This window comes from Strix aluco, chromosome 19, assembly GCF_031877795.1.
Source record: "Strix aluco isolate bStrAlu1 chromosome 19, bStrAlu1.hap1, whole genome shotgun sequence".
NCBI lineage: Eukaryota > Metazoa > Chordata > Aves > Strigiformes > Strigidae > Strix > Strix aluco.
The window spans coordinates 7,919,274-7,938,327 of NC_133949.1; the positions used below are offsets into that span (position 1 = coordinate 7,919,274).

The 19,054-nt window shown below is 51.5% G+C and overlaps 1 protein-coding gene across 4 annotated transcripts in view; it reads left to right on the forward strand.

Moving 5' to 3' along the window:
* Window positions 1–2,399: 2,399 nt before the first annotated feature.
* Window positions 2,400–19,054, forward strand: part of ATP2A3 (ATPase sarcoplasmic/endoplasmic reticulum Ca2+ transporting 3) — a 59,712-nt gene continuing 43,057 nt past the window's right edge. For 2 of the 4 annotated variants that reach the window (XM_074844883.1, XM_074844884.1), the window contains exon 1: window positions 2,402–2,585. In XM_074844883.1, the coding sequence (XP_074700984.1) occupies window positions 2,468–2,585 (118 nt within the window). In that variant the 5' untranslated portion in view covers window positions 2,402–2,467. Of the gene's footprint in view, window positions 2,586–19,054 lie in introns of all 4 variants that reach the window. The other 2 variants (XM_074844881.1, XM_074844882.1) reach the window with 2 other exon arrangements.

A 19,054-nucleotide genomic window follows, 5' to 3' on the forward strand; every position in this document is an offset into this window, starting at 1 on the left:
GAGATGCTGGGGAAAGAAATGAGGGTCTCCTGGTTGTACATACATGGTCACACAGTTTGACCTCGGTGTGTCTTACCTCTGCTCTTCATCTGCACAACGAGGCTTAAATCAGACCCTCACGTTCTCGGGTGCAGATGAAGGCAGCGTGTGGTGTAGGGCCTTGCCTAAATCACACCCAGGAGGTGACAAAGAACCCTCTTTCCAAAAACCTCGCTCTAGGGGCAGCACATTTGTCCTGGAGCAGGGTAACGAGGATCATCTGCCTGTAAGCAGGTGATGCAGGAGTCTCATCTGACCCCCAGCTAAAGCAGCTGCTTTGAGGGCAGCTCCTAAGTTTTGGGGTTCGTCTACTGCATTAAGTCCTCTGTGCACCTTGCCAAGAGCATGTCATATTTTACTAATATCAGATTGCATTAGTTCTCCTCAGGCACCTGGTGGAACTGCTCAGCCCTGTAAGCTGGAGAGCCCCGGGGCAGACCCCAGCCAAGCTCAGCACTATTGCCCAGGGGACTCAGCAGCAGAAACACCACTTTTCCCCCCAAAATGGTCACGAGAAGCAGATGAATACAATGACAGAGCTTGAAGCGAGGCCAGACCGCAGGGCTGGGAGCTGTGCTTCCTGCAGGAGGTCCTGTGGCACCGCTCGGGGGGGCCCGTTGGGCTGCAGCTCGGCGAGAGCACCCCTCCGCCTCCCACGCTGTTGGCTGTGGTGATCCGAAAAAAAAGAGTTTAACAAACTAAAAAAAATGAACCTACATTTCCTTCAGTACCTCTGCTCCAGTGGGAGCTGCGAAACATTTTCTATAAATGAATCTACATAGAAATAAATAAGCTAGAGCTCCTCCCCGAGATGTCTGCTGCCACTTCCTTGTGCTCGCTGCCGTCTCTGGGCTCTGCTTTGGGTATGTTTCCGCAGAAGTTGGGTTCATCACCCCCCAGCTGTCTCGCCTCTCCACCTTCAGCTGGAGAGCAGTGCCAGTTACCATCAGCCACTCGCTTCTTCCAGCAACAGGTGCAGTGGGAAAACTGGAAGTACCTGAAAAGTCAGAAGTTGATGTTCACACGGGGACAGTCGCTGGGTGCGGGTTTTAGCCGGGTCACAGGAAAACTGCTGGAGTGAGGAGCCTGGTTAGGTGCACTACGTGGAAAAGTCCTGCAGAGGAGGGGGTGGTCATTACCCTTAGTTGGGTTGCACCCATGGATTTTGGGAGCAACCCTCCTTTTCCAGATTAGAGTAACTCCTCACATTGCTGCTGCTGGTCTCTGCTGCATGGGGGATCTACTAGAAACAGTCATTTTGCTGCTAGAAACAGTCATTTAAGTAGCCCGTTGTGAACAAGTGTTGCAAAAGAAAGATGTAAAGCACTTGTTGTGCAACTGGGGTGCTGGCCCCTCCTGAGCTGAGCAGGAGGGGATGGGGGGGCCTGCATAAATAGGGCAGCGAGAGGGGCTGAGGCCAGCCGTGTTGTGCTGAATCGTTGCAAAAACACAAGTGCCTCCAGAACGAGCCTGTTCGCTGGAATACAGATGCTCTGCCTTCTGCTGCGGGGACGAGGAGTGCTGAGCAGTGTGAAGCAGGATGCCCCGGGATGTCCGGGACACGCACCGTGGGACTGCTGCTCAGGATTTACCATGTGCGAGGTGCCTTGGTTCCTTCCTGCGTCTCCCTGCGGTGACATTTTACATTTCACGTTTCAAAAGACGAAGGCGGCGCAGCCCAGCTGCCTCTCTCCAGATACGGTGCATCGACGGGGACAGTGTCGGTGGGGGTTTTAACAAGTGTCAGGCAATGATCCCTGTTCCCAGGGCTCCTGCTGCCATCAGACACTGCTCCTGCTCTGCAGAGGGACATGGCCATGACCCTGGCTGCTTCCAGCGGGATGGGAGGTGCGGGCTTGGGTCATTCCCACCTTCCGGCTGGGAAAGGGGTGATGGGGGGAGCCCCTCTCTCCCCGCACAGCTTTGCCTGAGCAGGGGCTGCACAACCCCTGCCCTTATCTCCTGAACGAGCACCAGCAACCTGGGGACGTTTCCCTTTCGGCGGGAGGATTCCCCTGGCCGCCAGCATCACTTCCGACAAGTTTGGAAATAATTAAAAAGAATTGGAAATAATTAAAGGAAGATCATAAAGCGGGGGGGAAAGACGCACGTTCGCAGCCTGGGCTGCTGCAAAAGCGGGGGGGGGGGGGGGGGGGGTGGTGTGTGCAGGAGCCCGGGGGTACCCCCGCTACACCCCCCCCCGGTCCCCGGGGCTGCCCCGAGGGGGGCGGCGCTGGGCGGGGGCGGGCGCGGCGGCCCCGGGGGAGGCGGGGGAACGGCGGGCGGGGCGGTGCCGCCGGGAGGAGGCGGGCCCGGCGGCGGGCGGAGAGGTGCCGAGGCAGCGCCGTGCGAGCGGCGTCCCGTGTGCCCTCCGTGTCCCCCCCCCCCCCCTCCCTTCCCCTCCCCGAGCATCCCCCCGGGCCGGGGCATGGAGGCGGCGCACAGCCTCCCGGTGCTCGACGTCCTCCGCCGCTTCGGTGTGAGCGAGAGCTGCGGGCTCAGCCCGGAGCAGGTCCGCCGCCACCGGGAGAAGTACGGCTCCAATGGTTAGTGGTGGGGGGACGGGACGGGACCGGGTCGGGGGGTGCTGCCGGTGGGGAACCCGCCGGGGTTGGGGGGGGAGGGATGGGGCAGCCCTAACGGGACACCGGCATCCCGCCGGGGGTGGCTGGGATGCTTCGTCGGGACCCTCCTCCCTCCGTGCTCGGACCGGGACCGGGAAGGGCCGGGATGCTGCCCTGGGGCCCCCCTGGAGCATCCCCCTCCGCCCCGGGGGTTGCGGAGGAGCCGTGGGGCTGTGCCGCGGGACACCTGTTGATTAGGGGAATATTTGCCGCCTTCCATTAAGGGCTAATTACGGGGGGTACGGACGGGTAATAAGCGGAGTATTAATGCCTCTGACGGAGCGTCCGAAAGTGGGCAGGGACACGGGTGTGTCGGCAGGAAAGAGAGGGGGAAGTTCCCCCATTGCCTGTGGGTGAAAGAGGGAAGCCCCAAAATCGAGGCAAGGGGTGTTGCGGTGGGGGGACCCCGTTCCTGGCTCGCCACAGCCCTGGCTGGGCCGCGGGTGCTGCCGAGGGAGAGGAGGGGGTGGCAGGGGGAGATGGGGTGATGGGACGTGCTGCGCTGGGCCGGGGAACCCTCACTGAGCAGCTCGGCATCTTCTTGGGTTTGATAAGGGGGATTTTTAAACTCCTGTTTTATAAGCGCTCGGTGTGCACGGGAGGGACTGGCTGGGGTGCCTGGCCCTACCCGGGTAAATAGTGATTTTGATTGTTTGGGCTGTAACGGGACGTAGGTCATTAACTCTGCATACGGAAACAGGAGGGTTTTAGGGTGAGTTTGCTCCAGGGCTTTGGAGTAGCGAGTCCTTTCTCAAAGTTGTGCGAAGAGATAAGTGTGTAAACTCTCTCCTGGCTTGGAGCTTGTTGCATCCTCATAGATGAGGCTAAGGGAAGCCCCCGTAGATGCTGGCAGGGTTGCAGTCGGCATCTTTATTCCCTGGGAGGGCTGTGTCAGGTGGGATCAGAGGGCTGTGCCTCCTTCAGACAAGCCCTGCCAGCTGCAGCCCTGCGTGCTGGGCTGTGGGGGGGTCTCCCATCCTGCTGGCCCTCCCCGTACCGGGCAGCTTCTCTTCTGTTTTCTGAGTCAGCGTGCTTAGGGCTGGATGTGGGAGCTTGCACCATGGAGCACTCTGCACGGGGTGTAAGCAGTGGAGCATCACGCCTGCCCTTGTCCCACCTGATTTTGGAGGAGGGCAGCTGGGGACCCGTCTGGTTAGCTGGGAGGGGAGCGATCCCTCGACTTTGGGGCCTGAATGCAAAATACATCCTTAGCAAACAGGTGTTCGGTCTGATTTCAAGGTGTAATTGCTCCCAACGTTTCTGTGCTGTCCCTCGGCCCTATGGGGGGATGACAGGCGGTCTGTGCCATGCAGCAGCATGTCATCTACGAGCGTCGCTGTCGTGGGGCTCACGGTGGCTTCATCCTCCTGTTTGCCCAAGTGAATCATCATCGCTGAGTCAGGCATGTGCTGTTCGCTGGTACTGAGCTCTCTGCCTTGAAAAAGGTGGCTCGAATGTATGAAATAGGTGCAAAGCAAAAGGTTAGTGGTGGCAGTTAGTTTGTCTTTTGATTTTTTTTTTCTTCTTCCTTCCTCCTCTGTCAAGCGATGACTCTGTGCTCGCCTCTGTACAGTTTTGTTTCCCATACAGTCCAGCGTTGGGTTCCTTGCGGGCTGTTGATTTGCAAGAGCTTCTGACTTTGGGATGTCTCGTGGCTTTTGCCTTTAACGCAGAGCCCTGTATCTCCTGTACAACACAACTTGCAGTGATGTTCGTGGACACTGAGAGCAGTAACATGGGCAGTGCAGCCATCGGTGAAAATGTGGTTGAAGACTGTTAAGAATTCTGTATTTTTGTGATTTTTGTGCAGTATTTATATTGTGGCGTGAATGACATATGGACAAGTTAGCACAGCTTAAAATCATGCAATATGGGACCCTATGTGGTGTGTTTGGTTTAAAAGCTCGATGTTAAGCAAATAACCTTTTTTTCAGCGTGGTGAGAACTTGCAGGTTGTGTTGTGGCAGCAGGAGCCAACCTCCCCGACTGCACTGGGGTACCCTTGGGTGCCCCGTTTGGGAGAGCTGCTTCGGGTGAGGCTGCTGTGGGGACCAGCGTGGGATGGTGACCTGGGCTTGCACTGGAGCACCGGTCTTGAAGGTGACTTGTATTGAATTGCGTTTTAATTTAGGAGTAGGTTAAGCTCCAGCAGCGGAAGTGTGGGACAGTTTGGTGACTTGCTTGAGCTCGTGCAGAAGGGGGAAGAAAATTCAAATCTTGTGTGGCTTGAAGCGCAGAGCAGACCTTCAGCTCCAGCTAGTTTCATTTTTGCACCCTCCTGTCTCACGTTCATTCATTTCCTTCTAAACCTGAAATCAAACTGCCAGTGTGGTCGTGAATCACAATCTAAAACACATCATCTTTCTTAAAAACTGCCTCCCGACACACTTTATAGAATGGCTGTCTGCTTTTTTTTATTGTGTTGATGCATTTCAAAAATACGAGCTGCAGCGAGCTGCAACATTAAGGGAGAAGCAGTGGCCATTGGTGTGTTTTATATTAAAAATATATATATTTTTTGGAGGGAGTATTCTTTTGAAGCCTAAAATTGCTTTTTCAGTTCCAGTGCTCACACTTACATTTGCAGGAGGAAACAGAGAGCAATACTGATTATTTAATATCTCCAGTTAGTGGCTTGGCAGCCAAGCAGTGAGGTATAGATTACTGGACTGGAAGAAGATATTTCTCTGTTAGGAAGAGCTCTTGTTCCCGTTTCAGATCTGTCATTGGTGCTGTCAGCATGGCCATTTCATTTGCCAAGGAAACTGGAGAAGCTGCAGAACGTTTGGGTCTCACCATGGCAATTCACAAAAGGCTTCTGAATCTCCAAAGTCAATTTTTAACTAATTAACACTTTGGATGCTCCACATGTGCTGGGCAGGTACTCCCCTACACCCCATCCCCTCTGCCAGCACTGAGCTCCACAAGTTGTTTTTATACCACAACACTTAAAAAAAAAAAAAAAAAAAAACAAACAAAACCAAAACCCCCAAAACCTTAAAAAAAACCCCCAAACCCCCCGCAAACGTAAAAAATGCACATCTCTTATTTTATAATGGTCAGAGCGGGAGGATGCAGGGGTGCAAATGTTTTTGTTTCTAAATGTAAACCCAGGGGCACAATTTACCCTGACATGATTTCAGTTTTGCCAAGGAATGACAGATGTAAATGGGAGTTGCCCTGCGGACAGTCAAGTGATTTTCTGTTTTAAATATAGCTGTGATTTCTCTCTTTTAAATGGATTTCCATGTGTAAATGAGCGTACATTTCAGGCAGGATATCACCAGTGTTAATGCATATGCATAATTTTATTTGCTTCATCGGTAACCTAAATGGACTGTGAATGTCAGTGGAGTCAAGTGCTCGGCTGCTTGCAGCATAGGGGCGTTTATCTCTTCTTGCATTTCATCTCTTCTGACTTGGGAGCAGAAGCCCTGCTGCTGTCTGCTGTTGGAAATGCCACTGGGCAGGATCGGGCCCTGCCCGTCAGCCCTCCTTGGGGTCTCGCCTATCCCCTCCTTTACCCTCGCTGCTCCCAGGGCTGACCCCCAACGTGGTACCTGATGCTCTTCAAAACCTCCCACTCCTCTCTGCAAGGTGCAATAGTAACCATATTTATGTGATGGCTGGTTTAAGTGTTATTTGAGTTAGTTTCAGCACTGGGCGAACTCAAAGCTCGTGACTAAACTGGCTTTTCTTTTATAACGCGCCTCTCTACGTCTCCATAAGCTTCAGTTCAGGATCTCAGAGCCTTTGTGTGTGTTTTCGCATGTGTGTGCCCGAGCCTGCCTGGGCGGGAGGAGGAGACATCCCCAAGCCCAAATCCAGCCTGTGATGTGTTGCCGCTCTCCTGAAACCCACAGAGGCTCATTCATGAGGAGCTTTCTGCTCTTTGTTGGGAGCACACATCCGAGCCCCTGCTTTGCCAGAAGCAGCAGCAAACCCCACGGCTATATTATTCATTTTCAGCCTGTACCCAGGGCTGTGCGTGCATGTGTCCATACCTCCATGGGCACACGCGTGTGCACGCACGCGCCCCTGTGCGTACTCTACTTGCGGTGCGTTACTTCACGTCGGATTAGCTGCCGGCGGTTGCTAACCAGCCAAGGTTACACTCCAACTCTCTCCTGACAATAAAAAAAAAAAAAAAAAAAATTTCTATTTCATGCTGAAATATTTGAGATGCCGCTAAGGAGAGGAAAAGCAGCATTTTCTGACTCATCTAACTCTGCTCTCTGTTCCTCTGCGCATCGCCCACCTTTTCCACCCCCGAAACACACGCTTAACAGTCTGATTCATAAACATGTTACGGGGTTTTTTTTTCTCCTCCTCCAAATCCCTTCCCATGGGAGAAATGCTGAGGCATTAAAACCTTGTGAGCACCTTCAAATTTGGGGAGAGACTACACAAAATTTTCCTAATTGGACAAAAGGAAACAGGATTTTCATCCCTGTGCTGTCCTCTGAGGTTACTCGCTTTCATACCTATGATATTCACATATTGCAAAATATATTCACAAAAAATTGTGAATAAAGAGCAACGTTCAGAAAAACTGATGTCTGATTTTAAAATGCTGAAAGAACTGGGGAGGGAAAATTTCCAGGGTGAAGAGATGCAGGGGCTGTGCTGGTGGGGAAGGGATTTTGCATGTAGGTCTCATGTGTACCCCTGGGGTTTGCCTCCCCTGTTGCACAAGTGTTATTTCATTAATATTTTTATTTCATTGCTGGCTTTAAAGCTGGGGGTGGTGGAACTAATGCTACAAAATGCTAATTTAGGAGGGGTTGGATGCATTGTGGATGCTGGCTTGGGATGCACTGTTTCTAGAAAGGGGCTGGAGCGGGTCCTCCAAACCCACCGTTAGCAGCAAACTTCCCCCTTCCCCCAGGCTAATCCTCTTCCCCAGTATTTCAGGTGCCTATTTTGGCCTCTCTCCTGGAGCCAAGCATTTTGGCCCACCTGGTGCAGTCCTCACCATCCCCCGTGCAGCCACATGGCTGCTCACTCTTGGTCCTTTTTAGCAACTTTGGTATTTCTGTGTATTTTAAGACTTCTCTAATTGCCAGATCCAATTTTAAGCTATTGAGTTGCATTTCTATGGTCATCTCCCTCCAGGGTAAATCTCTGAAAAATACTATTGATATTTATGTTGTAAGTAAGTTTTTTTTTTCTTTTTAAAGCTTCCCCTCCAAACCATTTTTCTTGAGTAAAAAGCATCACCCGACGCCTGGTGTTGCTTTTGCTTTCTTCCTGCCAAGGAGAATTTTAATTTTTGAGAAGCGTCCAAGTCGCTGCCTTTTCACTCTGCATTTGATCTCCTCCTGCAGAAGGGATGGTGTGAAAGCAGGAGGCTCCTTGGCTGGTGCTGAATCACCCCTGTCCTGCGGGTTGGGGCTGTCCTGGTACAGCCACAGCCCAGGCAATGCTTCTTGCACAGGTTCCCCCAGGACATGCCTGTTGGGTGCCCAGAACTGTAGATGCTGGCATGGAGCAGGGCAGAGCACGCCCAACTTTGGGCAACTTAAAGCAGATGGTGGTTATTTTCTGGTGATGATAGCTGCCCTATGGAGCACTTGAGAGCTGGGGTGAGCACAGCTGACCCGCGCCCTCCTGATGCACAAAGCCTCCCCCAAGAGTGGTGTTCCCGTTGCCCTCCAGTGATTTGCCATGGGGATCCGAACTGGTTATTGAAAGGTGTCAGAAACCTCGCGGGGCTGCACGCAACCCTGAGATGCTTTCATTTTCATGGTCCTGAAAAATGAGGTTGGTTGATGCTTTTTCATATGTTCAAACCTCTGGAGGAGCCAGCTTTGATTTTTCTCCTATGTGCAGCATTTACAGAATCGGTTGGGATGCTGATGCCCCTCCAAAATGTTGTTTTAAGGGTTATTGTTTGTAAGCCATGAGCCAAATGTTGAGAGGCACCCTGTGCCTCTCACCCAGCTGGTCTAGCCTCGCTCCTGGGGAAGGGGCTCCTCCCTGCGTGGCATCACTGTGTCTGGATCAGCCGCAAAATCCTTCCCTTGGTCCATCGAGCTCACCTGGTGGGTCAGTGGATGCCCCATCCCCATTAATGTTTTCAGGGTTGTTAAAAGGCCTATTAAGAAGTTATGAGGAACACCTAAGCTGTACTTCATGGGGAATTAGGGTAGTAAAAGCAGAATGGTAAACCTCTTTCGGCAGGTCAGGCTGGGTGTCTGGGTGCTGACATCGCACAAAGATGCTCTAAAACTCCTATTTAATTTTTTTCCCCGGGAAAAGCCCATTGGGGCACTTGGGCAGCCCTGGCACGTGGGGCCGCGCTCCCTGCCCGGGGCTCTCTGCTAATCCCACCCAGCAGTGGTGCGAGGAGGAGGCCGGTGTGTCCTGGGCTGCTCGGTGACCGGCTGGCCGTGCAGTCCGGAGGGGACGCGCTTGGGAGCGGGACGGGACCCGGAGCTGAGCTGCTGGTCTGACGTTTTCCGGGAGCACTGCTGGCGCTCGCAGTCTCAATTACAAGGTGGAAATATTAAGGCAGGTTGTGATTATCAGAAGGATGGGGTTTTCTGCTTGTTTTTTTTTTTAATATTTTCTTTCTTTTTTCATTTTTTCCTCCTTTTTTTCCCCTTCCCTTCCCCTGGTTCTCACATAGCACTCATGGATGACCTCCCATTGCATATCAGGTGGGGTCAAGGCAATGAAAGCAGCCCCTCCAAGTCACTCGGTACACCTCGGGCAGGAGAAACAGCTGATGCTGGGGAGACTGGGAGGACTGGGAAAGCAGGGAGGGATGGAGGAGAGGGGCCCATGGCTGGGTGGGCAGGCAGCAGCAGGACCGAGCTGGCTGGGGCTCAGTCCAACCCAGTGCAATATTTATACCCAGCAAAACCCAGAAAGCACCAACCCCCCATCTCACCTCCATTTATTATTGTGCATCTGATGTTTATTTTTTTTGCTGGTATTGTGACTCATATTTTTTTATATCTCAGTGTTGGTAGTATTGGAGGTAGAAAGTATATCTAACCTATATTAAAAAAAAAAAATTACCGACTGCTTGATCGAGCTGCTGTCTGTACCAGTCACCTCACTGGAAAACAGGTAGCGGAGATCTGGGCTAGAAGTTCAGAAATGTTGAAGAACCGGAGCCAAAAAGCAATAGAGAAAATTGTGGTTACTTGAGTATTTCCATGACGTGAGCATGTGCCAGAGGCTCCTCTGTGGGTGGTTAACCCCTCACAGGCAGGGCTGCAGGCTGCTGCCTGCTCCTCCAGCATCCCTGCGGGTGGTGATGAGCAATGCTGGGACAGGAGACTCATTATTCTTGCCAGGATTAACACAATTAACGTAATGGGTCTTTTCCAAGGTGCCTGATTGCCGAGTAGAGCCATTCGCCTTGTGAAAGGAGGAGTAGATTTGCGTCCAAAGTTGCTCTTTTGAAGAGAAGTTGAATTAATCCTTGCTAGCAATTAACATCATGTCTATAACTAGTATTTGTTGGTCTTTTGTGGGAACCTCCCAGTTTTTGAGGTTTGGCTGCTCATTATCACTCTGTAAAAGCCTTTTCTCTTTCTCACCCGCAGAGGTGGTAAGTCCAAGGTCAGGCTGTGGTTTGGTAGCAGCCCTGTCTGCCTCCTGGGACGGGGTCCCTGCCCGTACACTGCCCAGTCCAACACGTCCCCAGGCATCAGGCTTCTTCAGGGCATGCAGTGGCATCTCTTTGTGACCCGCAATGGCTGAAATGTGAAATTTTGTACCTCTTTTTGAAGTCTAGACCTATAGTAACCCTAAATGTAGGTGTTTCCACTCTGATCATCAAAATACTTCTAAAATTTAAATGTTCAGCAGCCTGCTGGATATGCTGATGCAGGTCCTGGCTTTGTCACCTGTGCTCCCACATAAACCTGTTTGAGATTGTTTATATGTTTCTCATTTGAGATTATATGCATGTATATGTCACATTTGAGATTATATATATGTATCCCATTTGAGATTTTATATATATAAAATTTATTTTTTCCCTCATAGTAACATTTTCAAGATGCTGTGGGACACCTTTGAATAAAAGACCCCTTTATGGAGGGGAAACAAAACACAGTCAATAAAAAGATGTTTTTTCCCTATCGAGAGCTGACAGATCCATGCTGAAGGGTGAAGGCACTCGAGGACAAGTGACACCATGCTGGTGGCCCAGCCCAGCCGCGCGGCAGGGTCACCGTCAGCATCGGAGGTGCAATGTTTTGGGGAGGAAATCCGCTTCTTGCTCTTGCGTGTCCCCTGTGCCCCTGGGTTCCTGTCCGTGGTATTTTTGCTTTGGGTGTTTCCTGCTATTTAGCCACTATGTGTATTTTAAACCAGCGTGTGGGGGGAGGTGGGGAAGGGATGTGAGTTAATTCAGAGCGAAGGGCAGGGTTGTGTTGGGTGTCCTTGTCTGGGTGGGTGCAGGAGCACTGAGGGACACGGTGCTGGGGCAGCCCTGGCTCTGATGGGTTTTGCTCCATCCTGGTGAAACAATCTCCAGCTCATCTGGGTGGTCCCCAAAGCCACTGGCCGTGACCATGCTGCTCCCAGGAGCTGGGTGGGAGTGCTGGGACCAGTCCCCATGGCTGGTCCATGTCCTTCTTTGGGGGATGAACGGCCAAAATGCCTTTTACTTCCCTCAACTTATTGGGGAAAATCCCTTGAGTCCTTGCAGATCTGCCCTCTGATCAAAGGGTTGTGTTTTGTATGTTATGTATTTGCTTTATTATAGGGGTGGGGTTTTTCTGTTGTTTTTTTCTTCTTCTGGTTTGGAAACAGTTTTTCTTGCCTTTGTTGCTAATAAAAATCAGTTGTTATTTTTTGGGAGGGGTGCATGGGCGGGGGAGATTCTCTCTTCTGCTTCCCTCACTGAAGGGAGGAAAAGCACAGAGTTCCTCGAGGAGGAGCTCAATTAACTGAACAGTGACTCTGGCCCCTCCGGCGGCCAGCGGTGGCTGAATCCCAAGGGATTTGCCCTGTGAAACGTCGGCTCAGCTGGATTCTGTCGAGCAGGCAGCGCCCGTCCCCGGGAGATGGACAGCTGGGGTTGGGATAACCCTCCCTTTACCTGCCTGTTTGCACTTTTCTTTTTCCATTTTGCAACCTCCAAGTCAACAGAAGGTCTAAAATAAGGAAAATGTGGGGAGCGAGTGGAAAACTAAAGATAAAAAAGGCTGGCTGAGCGGTGCGGGATGGGAGAGGGGAAGCGATGGAGCTGCGTCCCTGACCCTCCTGCTCCCGCCACCGCAGAGCATTCCCCTCGGGGCACTGCAGCCTTTGGGGTTTTGAAGGTTTTCTGGGCTTTTGCATGTTTTGGAGGTCAGGGACCTTCTGTTGCCTGCAGGTGAATGGAAATCCCATCAGAGGAGTAGTAGTGTTTTGATCTGCTCCCCTTCAGAGGGGAGTCCTGTGGTGACCCGGGAAGAGATGGGGCTGCTCTGCAGTGCTGGCTCAGGCCTGTTCTGGGGTTCCTCTTTCATCTATAAAAGGCTAATTCAAATTATTCTTCCCTTTTTCACCCCTTTCTGACATAAATGTATATAGGTATCTGTGTATATATATTAAAAAAAATTTTGTACCCTTATATACAAATGTATATCGGTATCATGTATATATACATATATATAAAAAATAGTTCATTCTTATATGCAAATATACATTGGTATCATATGTATATATACACATATATATAGAAAAAATTCATCCTTATAGACATGCACACAGATATTATACATAGTTGGAAGGAGATTATGGAAAAAGCTTAGATGGGACTCATGTTTCCAGGGATCCCTTGAGCATCTTGCTTCAGGAAAGGAGCTGCTTCAACTACAAAGATGTGTGATCCCCAGAGAGTTCATCCATGAAAAGTTTTAGTTGTCCAACTCGCCCCTTTTTCCCATCCAGAAGAACACATCTTTTCTATCCTACAGAAATTTTTTTCTTCTGATATAATCTAAACTAAGGGCAGTGTAGACTTCATTTTCCATGAAAACCCATCCAAGAGGATTGCTGAAAATAGACCGTGGTCTGAGAACAGATACCAGAAAAAGCAAGTGTGTCTGTGTGTGGGGAGACAGGTCAGCTGGGGAAAGGAGCTCTGAGGAAAAAAAAAAAAAAAAAATTAATAATAAAAATCTCAGTTTGAGTTGAGTTGAAAAGCAGCTCATTAGTGCCCATGTGGGTTGGGGTCAGAGGATGTACCACCCTGCGGATACACTGCCCGTGTTTTATCAGCCTGATTTTATTTACCAGCAGATGGGAGATGGGTTGAGATGCCATATTCAAACTTTGAAATTTCACAAAGGTTTACAGTGGCAGAGGCATTTCCTCCAGAAAACAAACAATGGGAGAAAAAAAAAAACAAACCACCAAAACATCCTCCAGACCTCTGTGCTTTTAGGATGGAGTCAGCTCGCTTTGGCCCTGACCTTGGGGCAGGGTCTCTTTCCAACGCAGCATGCAAAGTTTGGGTTTTTCTGACCCATAAATACACAGCCCAGCTCGTATGCTGTGGCTCGGCTGCATGTGGCAGCAGGATCTATTAAAACATATCTATTAAAACAAACATGTCTATTAAAACATCAACTTTTGGAGGGGTGAGAGTGAGCAGGTTCCTCATCTTGGCAGGGAAGGGGAGAGAATGCTGTTTAGATTTTAAGGCAATATCTTATAGTTCTTTTTCTTCTTTTTTAATTGATGTTACTGGTTTACTTTGCTTTTGAGGGGTTTCATCTTGCAAACCCCCATGGGTCAGCTCTTACAGCTGTCCCAGGACTTGGGTCCACACCAGCTGCAATTCGGTCCAAAACCTGCCACATGCAAGATGTCAAGGAAAAAAGGTGGCAAAGCAAATTGTTTGCTGTGCCGTGAGTGCTGTGCTGCAGAGTGATCCCGCGTTTGAGGGAAAGAGAGGAAGTTTTATGTTGTTTTGTGCTGGCAGGTTAACGTGGGAGGTGGGCTGGGATGTCAAAGTGCTTCCCCTCCTGTCACGGGCAGGTTTGGGGCATGAGGATTTGGTGTCGCACGCTGAGGCAGGCACTGGACAGCCGGGAAAAGTCTGGGGAGGGAAGGTAACAGCAGGGGAGAAGGTAACCCTCTCTCTGCCTGCCTTCTCCTGGGGCGGTGAGTACCGGGTGTTTTAATGCTGAGTGAGAGCCCCCAGACCAGCTGGTCCCCGATCCCCGCGGCGGTGGCAGACCTGTCCTCTGAGCAGGGATGCTGCCAGCGGGATGTGCCTGAGCTGCTCAGCCACTGCTGGATGCAGCAACCAGGAGCCACCCACGCTTTCCACGGCACTTGGCTGGTGGAATACTTCAGTTACATTTATTATTATCATTTGTTATTTATTTTTATTATTTATTTTTTATTGTTTTATTTTGCATGCCATGCAAGTGTGATATCCTCAGTGGTTGCTTACAGCCTCATTGAAGGTGCTTAGCACTCAACAGATCCTCGGGGAGGCAGTTTTGGGGGATGCTATTCCCGCCACTGAGCTGCAGCAGCCCTTTGCTGTGTGCTGAGCAGCATCTCTCCTCCAGGAGCAAATGCATCCTACTTTGAAAATGCATCCTAGTCTCATTTTCTTACCTGCCTTTTCATCCCAAATATCCTTTGTTTCCTATTTTTTTAAAAAAAAACCCCAAACACAGTCCCACCTTGCTCTTCCCCAAGTCTCTCAGAATTCAGCTGAGAGGTGCAGCCCAATTTTCAGTGCTGAAATTCCTCCCCTGGGGTGTTTGGAGCCTCCTGGGCCCATGCACGTTTTTCCAGTGCTGGGCAAGGACGGGCGGCCGAGCTGACCTGGCAGCGTGGGGCATCGCCGGGGCTCCCGGCACCGCCGCCTCCACAGCTCCCTGTGTTTGGTTTCCTAAACAATTCCCCGGCACTGCCAGGAAAATGTTATTAAATTTTCTGTGACTGGGTGTTGGACTCGCTGTGAGTGGCCTATTTGTGGTGGTGTGTGGCGGGCTGTCGTGCCTGGAGGGGTTACAAATTCACAGTAGCATTTTTCCCTGTCCTGGCTGGTGCTTTTCTGCCACCGTGCTGGGTTGGAGGGGTTTTGGCTCAGGGTGGCATCTGGGCATCTCACTGGTCATGCGGGGAGCAGCCAAGAGTTGAGTGGCCAAAGGCAGGAGGCTGCAGCGGAGCCCAAAAGGGTGAAAAAACATTACTAGGCAAAAATCCCCGATTTTCTTAACACTTACTGCTCGGGTATCAGTGAGAAATTAGCTGAAAAGATTGCTTTAGGGCAATAAAGGAGGAAATAAAATTATATCTGTAGGATGCAAGAAGAGGGTATACTGAAATTGCGGCATGCCCTTGGTTGGGGTTGTGGCAATTCTGGCAGAAGGTTCCCAAACCTGACAGAGTCACTCCCTTGCCTTTCCCTGAGCTTACGGAAAGGGTCTGCTTGAAGCAGAGATAAGGAGAAGCTAAAAAAATCCATCACAACCCTGAAACTAAAAAAAAAAGCCACCCCAGCTTAAGCTTTATTTTATTCAAGCTCCTGTAGTGGTTTTATTTTTTTTTCTTTTTCCAAAACCTGTTACTATTTAAATGCAGATTTTTAGCTTTTCCACCCAGGAGCTGGAGCTGGAAATTCTTTCCACTGCGTTGGTGCAGGAGGGAACAAACCACTGCTTTTAGTTTGCTCAAATAATCCATCCCAGGCTGGAGCCACAGGTTTCCTCCACCCCGCTCCCTCCCACTCCCAAAACTGTCCCAGGGATCCACTGCGCGTGCTGGTGGGGACAGGGGTGGGTGCAATGAGGCCACTGCTTGCAGCCCCATTTCCCCAGGGGTTTTCCCCTAAATTTCCCCAATACTTTATTCTCGCAAATGCCACATGGGCACCAGAGCCGCAAGCCTGAGCGGTGGCTTTATTTTGGGGGCAAAATCTTCTCCCCTTATTTTAATAATATTAAGAAAAGGAGGTGGGTCATCGATGGGCAAATGATTTGCTTTTCACTGTGTCACAGGAGGATGCTGGGGGCTGACCAGGCTCATGGCCCCATGCCTGGACCCCCTGCACCACAGCGGAGGGAAGCTCATGCTGTCCAGCATTTTGAGGACGAGACATTTCCAAGAATAAAGGAAGTTTGGTGTGGGATGGGCAAGGTTTTCCTTATTTATTTCACACAGTTCCTTGGACCATGGGTCTGATGCTGCACTCCCACATCCATCCCCATTTCTCTCTAACTGGACAGTGGGACATGGTGGTGGTGGCTTATCCTTCAGCACGGGGATATGCTGATTTTCCAGGGAAAAGGAGATACTGCAGGGCTGGATTTGCACAGTTCTTCGCTGCTGTTGAGGCACACGTCCAAGATATCTGCATTTCCTATTCCCTGACCTGCTGAGATAAGCTTAGCTGGCCAGAAAAGGAACAAATGAGCCTTTCAGCTTCTCCCCTCCAACCACAGCAGTGGGGCTGAGGGTGCCCGAATGCACCTATTCTCCCCTGGGACCCTGTCACCATCCTGGAGGGACTGATGGCGGTGGGCTGGGTTCAAAACTGGTGGGTTTGGAAGAGCAGAGTGAGGGGAGGACGAGCAGTCGGTCCAGGGCCCTGTCTGCTGTGGGAAGCCCTGTGACCCAAACCAGAAATTTTGGGGGATGATTTTATTGCCAGCCATTTACAGTGTCCGGGTGCCAGCCAGAAAACCAGTTGGATCATTTCACCCTAAAGCATCACCTGAAAACATCCAGGAGATTTCTGGCCCATAAACTTCCGCTAAACATCCTCATGTGCTGCCCCACCAGCCTTCACCCACCCTGGGCTGTTGCCATCCTCAGCGCTTCCTCTGGCCTCAAATTTGCTTGTTTTGGGGTCTGTGGATCCCCCAGCCAGGAGGGTCACTGGGCTTTTGCAAAGCACAGGCCAGGCCTGGAGCAGGGACGAGCGCCAGGGAGTTACAGGAACAGCAAACTGCTGGTGTTTGCCGTGGGAAGGGGGCTTGTATCTCTTTCCTTTTATCTTCACCTTTTGAAGCAGCCCCAAGCGAGTGGCTGTCGCAGGCAGCCTGCGTAACCAAAACTTGCTGGGCATGCAGGAAAAAGCAGCTGTGAGGTGGTAAGCAAATAAGGTGCTGGGGGCTGGAGGTGCTTCCCCCTCTGTGGCACACCCAGGGCCACCACTGCCTTCGCTCAGGAGGGAGAGAAACAGGAGGAAAAGCACCTGTGGATTTGGGACTGGCTCCTTGGGGATGGTGGAGGACATGGAGAAGAGCCACAGGAGCAGGTTGTGGTGCAAAGCAGAGCTTGGCCACAGCTCCTAGCATGAGAATGGGGATGTTCCTGGTGCCTGCACCCACGAGGTGCTTTTTAACACACAGTTACTTGCTGTTTTCCTTGGTTGCAGGCACTTGGTGCAGCTGGAGATGCTGGTTGCCACAGCCCACTGCAGCTGCGCCCGCCCGGGGGTGCGATTTCCACCCGTGGGTGGTTGGGGTGTGCGAGCCGCCACTCTGCCCCTTCCCCACAGGCCGACCCAGCCCACCCCCACCTTCGCCTCGGCCCCTCTCGCTGCAGTCGGGACTGGTGAGCCCCTGTGATGGGGATGCCCCGGGACAGCCCCCCGCCTTGTTGTGGTTTTTAATATATGGGGCTTTTTTGGTAAACAGCAAACTCAGCTCTGCAGCATCCTTCCCTCCCTGTCTCGCTGCAGTAGCATGTGGTGTCCGTGGGTCTGGCTTCCCCTCCAGCCAGGCAAAAGGGTGCCAGGGCGGGTAGAGGGTGAGACCTCGGCTGAAGCCTGGCTGCTTCTGCAGAAGCTGAAACAGCCTCAGAAAGTCCCTTTAGCTGCACCCTGAAGGTCCCGCTTTTCCCAAGCAGAGCCGTGTCCTGCCCCGGCATGTGGTCGGAGCCTGGGTGAGAGGTGAGGTGCAGGACAATCTCCAGGGATGCGCCAGCGTTCAGGAAGCGCGGGCGTGAGGCTGTATGTAAAAGCAAAGCCATGTGGGTTAATTTAAGTAATACACAGCCGAGGCACTTAGATAACTATGTTTTGTCCTCTGTGAACATCAGGTAGCATTAGCACCATTAGGCTTTGAGTGTTTGTCATCCCAGATAAGGCTAGAACGCCTGGGATTAGTTTGCAAATGCTGTTTTTTCACACTTCTGCAGCTCAGGTGTGACCTGCAAGGTGGTGAGCAGCTTCAGCCTCCATCCCCAGGCAGGATTTACACCGAGAAGGTGATGGGCTGAGCTTGCTTTCAAACAACCCAGCAAAACCTTTCCCGGTTGTGCAATCCAGCAGTTCTGTGGAGCACGGTGATGTGCAGTGGTGCCGGCTGTCACCGGGGATGAAGGAGAGCAGATGTCCCTCCAGGACGGGATCCTTCCAGCGCAGCCGGCCCTGGGAAAGGCAGCCAGTTAAAATAACAATTTATTCTGCCTGGTGCTTGTGGGACGGTGGAAGGATCCCAGAGCAGCCATGCCTGCGTTCCTGCTTTATGTCAGCGGAGGGGGACTGCTCTCCCAGCTGGGGATATTTTATGGTTTTTCTTCCTCTTTCCACTACTTTCTTGGGGCTTTTTTCCTGCCTGTTGGCAGAGTCCGGGAATCGGATGTGTCCCTTGTTTTTCCCGTCTATTTCCCCTTCCCTACATATGGAAAAGGAAATTAAAGGCAAGGAAAAAAAGTAGTTTACAGCACGGAAATATAGCTCGAAGGAAGTTATTTGGAGCAGAAAGCTGGGCCCAGGCACGATGCTCATCATTACCCCCCATGGTGGGCACCGTGCCGTTACCCTTCTCATATCCCTTGGTGGCAGAAGTGTTTCCCATAAGGGAAATCTGATTTTATCCTAGGGAAGCTCCTCAAATGGTGGGGAAAACACTACGTCAGTGTTCACCCTGCAAGATATTTGCAGTTGTGGGTCACACGCCAGGTCTGAGCATGCACCAGGGTTTGCTTTGCCATGTGCTGGCCTGAGAGTGTCGCCTCGTACCTCAGTTTCCCCAAAAGCAGAGTGGGATGCGATACCTCAGTGCACAGTGGAGAAACACCAGCTGCTGTAGGGCTGTGCTGCTCTGGGGATTTTTGATCCTGTTACAGCGGGAGAAACTCAAACATTTCCTTAAAGCAACCCCAACGCCACCCTGTCATATTTTATTTGTTTGCTTTGGCCCGGAAAGCGGGACAGGGTCTCCCCGGGGACACGAACGCTGTCGCAGAGCCCCGGGGCAGCAGCCTGCACCCGCACTGCCTCGCTCGTGGGTGGCACCCATGTTTATTTACCTTTTCATCACCTGATTACCGTGCCCTGCCATGTTGCAGGCGCCAGCCTGTGGGCTGCCAGCCCTGTTTGAGTTGGCAGGAGCTGGAGATTAACCTCCAGCTAAAATAGCTCGACGCCAGCCCCACGTCTGCCCAGGGTGGCTGGGCTTGTTGCA